At 38.3% G+C, this 4,442-nt stretch overlaps 1 protein-coding gene across 1 annotated transcript; it reads right to left on the reverse strand.

Annotated features, from left to right (window-relative positions):
* Window positions 1-921: 921 nt before the first annotated feature.
* Window positions 922-2,056, reverse strand: LOC137922293 (carbonyl reductase [NADPH] 3-like). Its single transcript, XM_068765266.1, has one exon. It carries the CDS (start codon window positions 1,957-1,959, stop codon window positions 1,093-1,095), a length of 867 nt encoding a protein of 288 aa, XP_068621367.1. The 5' UTR covers window positions 1,960-2,056; the 3' UTR covers window positions 922-1,092.
* Between the last annotated feature and the right edge of the window lie 2,386 nt (window positions 2,057-4,442).

Genomic DNA, 4,442 nt, shown 5'->3' on the forward strand with positions numbered 1-4,442 from the left:
TGTAAACAAAGTGGTTTGAACTCTCAAATAATTTTATACTAAATATAAAAGTTGGGGAATACGTTCCAAAGCTTTATTAATCAATATTATTAATATTTTAAAAGGATTGTTTTAATACCTTTTGTTTGCATGATAATTCAGAACAATCACACGGAAATATGTTATGAGAGTGTATAAAGTTGGATAGAACTTTTATGTAGTTTTTAAAAGCAACCGTATTAAACGTATATTAAAACTTCGAAAATGAATTCTTACACAGTTACGAGTTTTATTTGTTATTTAAGTGGTAAGAGTGGTGCGTTTGTTAAAAGGAATACGCGGCTCGCACAACTGAACAGACGCCGCCATTCATGTGCTCCCCGATGTACGCCTGCAGCGGGCGCGACGCGGGGCACCTTCCATATCTGCCGCTGACATAAACGCTGGATTTGAAAACACTCGTATACCGCTCTTAATTAATGTTTCTGTTTTAACTGTTTTGTATTTTAAAACACTGCCGCACTGCAAGTTATAAAGTTTAACACGTTCACTGCGGCCTAATTTTGAAGAACTTTCAGCTGGTGCGGCTGAGGTCGAATCAGCCTCAAGCTGAACTTCCTAGTAGTGCGGTTGAGGCCTTTTCTGCCTCATGTTCATCAATATTTTTTACAATATTGAGTCAATGCTTCGCAGACATAAAGAAAGCTATATTTGTCTTTGTCATACCTCATACGGTTGAGTGTAAACAGCCGCCGCACTAGAGAGAAAACACGAGTTTTACGCGCCGCACTAGTGCAAAGTTTACCATGAGGCTGAATCGACCTCAAGCCGCAGTGAACGTGTTAAGTGGGTATAAATCTAAAATTGTTTACTCACGTAATCTTTGATAATATTGATAAGCCTCTTTTTACTTATGAGTTATTTGAATAATTGATACACAACTTGACAAAATTGCAATCCATATATTATAAAGATTTGTAGTGATATTACGAAGAAACAACCATTTCTTGAAATAGATATATTAATCATTATTATAGAACACATAAAAATACAATAAAAACAATATTTCTTCAGTTAAACAGACAACGCGCGATATTACATTAAAATATTTAATCAAGCTTGTAGGGCGGATGTTTTAAAATAATAATCTGCTTTGTAGTCATACCAGTCTAGAACTTTGCGGTCGTACCAAATGTATGCTCCCTTCAAGGATTGTGGGGCGTCCAGCACGAGGTACAGAGGAGTATCCGCTGCTTCTGCAGCACTGTAGAATCCCACTCCACCAGTCATGTCGGTGCGGACTAGACCGGGGTGCATGGAGTTGACAGAAATGTTTCGTTCCTCTAACTCCTTCTGCTGCAGCATCGTAGCAGCGCTCAGCGCCACCTTCGCGACTCTATACGCAGCTATGGTACCTTCATCTGCGAAATCCTCTCTCTTAAAGCTCCCGGTTCTGCAGCTCTCCAGGAACCACTCGACAAATTCGTTAATATCTTGCATTGTCAAATTTTTATCGCTCAGCCTGTCTATCCAATAATTATTTCGCAAATTGGACAGATGTCCGCAGTCACTAGATATGTTTAGTATCCTCCCGTTGTTCCTCACTAACGGGAAGATGTATTCTTGCATCAGGAGAATGCTTTTGTAATTGATTTCAACAATTTCCTTGTTCTCTTCGTAGGAATTGTACAGCTCAACGCTGTTTGCGATGGCTGCGTTGTTTATAAGAATATCGATGCCGCCGTGTTGTTGTTTCAAGTGTTCTCCGAAACGGGCGACACTGTTCCTGTCAACTACATCCAGCTGGTGGTACTCCGGCTTCAGTCCGCGCTTATTCAGCTCTGCGACGGCAGCTCGTCCTCTGGTTTCATCCCTGGAGGTTAAGTACACCACGCCTTTGAACCTCCGGCACAGTCCCTCTACGATGGCGAAGCCGATGCCCTTGTTGGAGCCGGTGACCACGGCCACTCTGGTCGACATGACGTTACCCGGCGTGAGACAAGTGACAACTGAATTAATGAAGCGCGAGCCACAGTTATAACGATAATCGTGTCTGCACCGCAATATATAGCGGCGGCGGCGACGGCGATAAACACTGAACGTGTGCCGGCTTATCGTTTTTTTATATTTAACGTCCCTTTTTCGACGTTACTGTTTAATTATGTATTCAGATCATTAGTTGACAAAGTTTACAGATATGGTCCTTAAGTGTATCACAAACACAATTTGTTAAAACAAATATAAAATGTATTTATTTTAAATCGATACAAAGTAGGTATGCAAAAATGTCCAGCAAGTTATTTAACTACCTTTCACCTATTTTCTGAAGGCAACTAATGTTTTCAAAAGTTTATATCTTGGGCATCGCAGAGCACAGAATAAAGATTCGAGAAGTTTCGAGTGACGAGCCGATCTGGTCCGACCAGCTCGCGCGCGGAAAGAAGTCGGACGCGGGTAAGTATATGACCGGTCTTCGTGGTTATATTTGGAAAAGGCTTATGCATTGCTGTGAGTGTCTTTCGGCTGATATAATGACGAAGAACTAAAGGGACCACAACCTCTTAGACGCTTGCGGTCGGTTTTTTTACTAAATGCATCAGCTCTTCTAGAGTTCGGCTGTCTTTTTTATTCTTATATAAATTACTTATAAAAAAACTTATAAAAATTCCAGTATACGCGTTAAGCTAATGCAGGTTGAATAAAGTGACTTCCCGTGCATGTAGCAATAAGTAACAAATATTAAAATGTAGAAAAGTGCACAGGAATGCATAATAAAATAAGTGAAATTAAAATAATCATAATATATAAAAGAACTACACTTTGACATCGCTCGAACGCCGTCGCCATATAAAAAGTAATACGTTTTTATCAAACAATTGGAACATTGTTACGTGGGACGAAAGACGTTCAGGTGCTGTCAAAAGCGAGAAAATCCCACTTGCGCTTCGTTGCTGCGCGTAAATCTCTAAGATCCATTGCATTCTCTGACGATTGTAAGGAATCCACGTGTGAGATATTTGCGGGGAGAAAAGTGATTTTTCGCAATCTTAGAATACCCGACGAAAATGTGAGTTTTCTACTTCGACATTTTCCACTAGTACATTATTTAATTTGTTAAAAAAAAAACAATGCTACTTATTATTGTGTATTCAATTTGCTCGCAAATGTATATTGATTTATTAACACATATCTATTTATTTAAAATGAATACTTTGTTATATTTTATAAAGTCAGATTCGAAATTTAAATATTTAATGTTAACACAAATATTTTATAATAAATAAACTAATAAATTTTAAACTGAAATACAGCACTTTGGAGCACCATTTTATTTCGTACTTTCTATTTTAATATTAATTCATAAAACATATGTCCATAGTTTTAAATTATTTGTGGCCAAATTATTATCTGTTGGTTAATTGTAAATTTTATTTACTTGCTGGTAATTCGTATGTTCTTCTATTTCTATTCTTCTTACATGTGTGCGTGTATACCGTCGTTTCAACCCATAGACGCCCCGTTAGGCCTCCTACAAAGATGTATAATCATCTTTTATATTATTTTAATAACCAAAATTTTTACTTTATTTAAGTGAAATAAAATACATACTGTTATCAATGTGTAAATTTTGTGTTATTTGCATTTAATTTCTAAAGAATTAGATACATTAATTTGATTATTCATTAATTCGTTTTTATTTTGTTGTTATAACGCTATTTTTTTTCTGTATAATTAGGGTAATTTAATACAGTCTGTTATTACTGGTGACCCTAGAAATAAACATGGATAGTTCAAAAACTATGTGCAACTCCCATGTTGTGCCCACTCACACAATAGCAGGCTCGATCCAATTTGAAGTTTTTGAACTCATACCTGGGGTAAACAGTCCAACCATATAAGTTAAACTTTGAGAGAAAGTTCAAAATTTAAATTAAATTCATTTGGAATCGCTCCGTAGGCTGCCGCCTATTACTCCGCAATGCGTAAAAACGAAGGTTTTCGATTAATATGTGTTACCAATGCCGCCTTACGACACAGAAGCGTAGTCTCTCTCTTCGGGCATTATTTGAAAGCTGTTCACTGAACTAGCCATGGGGTGGAGTTTTCGATGGACCGGACACTCACTACTGCCAAAATGGCCTTTGCAGATTTCGAAGGTACGAAGCAGCAAGGTGCAGAAGACACCTAACCCCCTCTCATGAAAGATCACTCTTAAGATAGCAAAGGTTGAAGGCTCCCGGAAGAGTCGCAGCTTAGGCCACTAAACACTTTACACTGAATGAACTGAGGTCACCGAGCTCTTCGATCGCTTCGATTGACGCTCCGTGGATTGAATAGGCTCAAGGGTCCACATAAGAGGAGCACGGCATCGGTTGTCGATCTCGACTTTGTCGGTTGCTATTACCACCTAATAATACAAATACCACATTAAAGAGTTAGCGCTGGGAGAAGAAGTGACGGAA

This window comes from Battus philenor, unplaced genomic scaffold (assembly GCF_028537555.1).
Source record: "Battus philenor isolate CCGP_79_NKW_IND1 unplaced genomic scaffold, ilBatPhil1.0.hap1 SCAF_2, whole genome shotgun sequence".
In the NCBI taxonomy this organism is placed as follows: Eukaryota; Metazoa; Arthropoda; class Insecta; order Lepidoptera; family Papilionidae; genus Battus; species Battus philenor.

Excerpts from the sequence above, each read along its gene's own strand:
- LOC137922293 (XM_068765266.1), bottom strand. The coding sequence starts at position 1,959 with ATGTCGACCAGAGTGGCCGTGGTCACCGGCTCCAACAAGGGCATCGGC.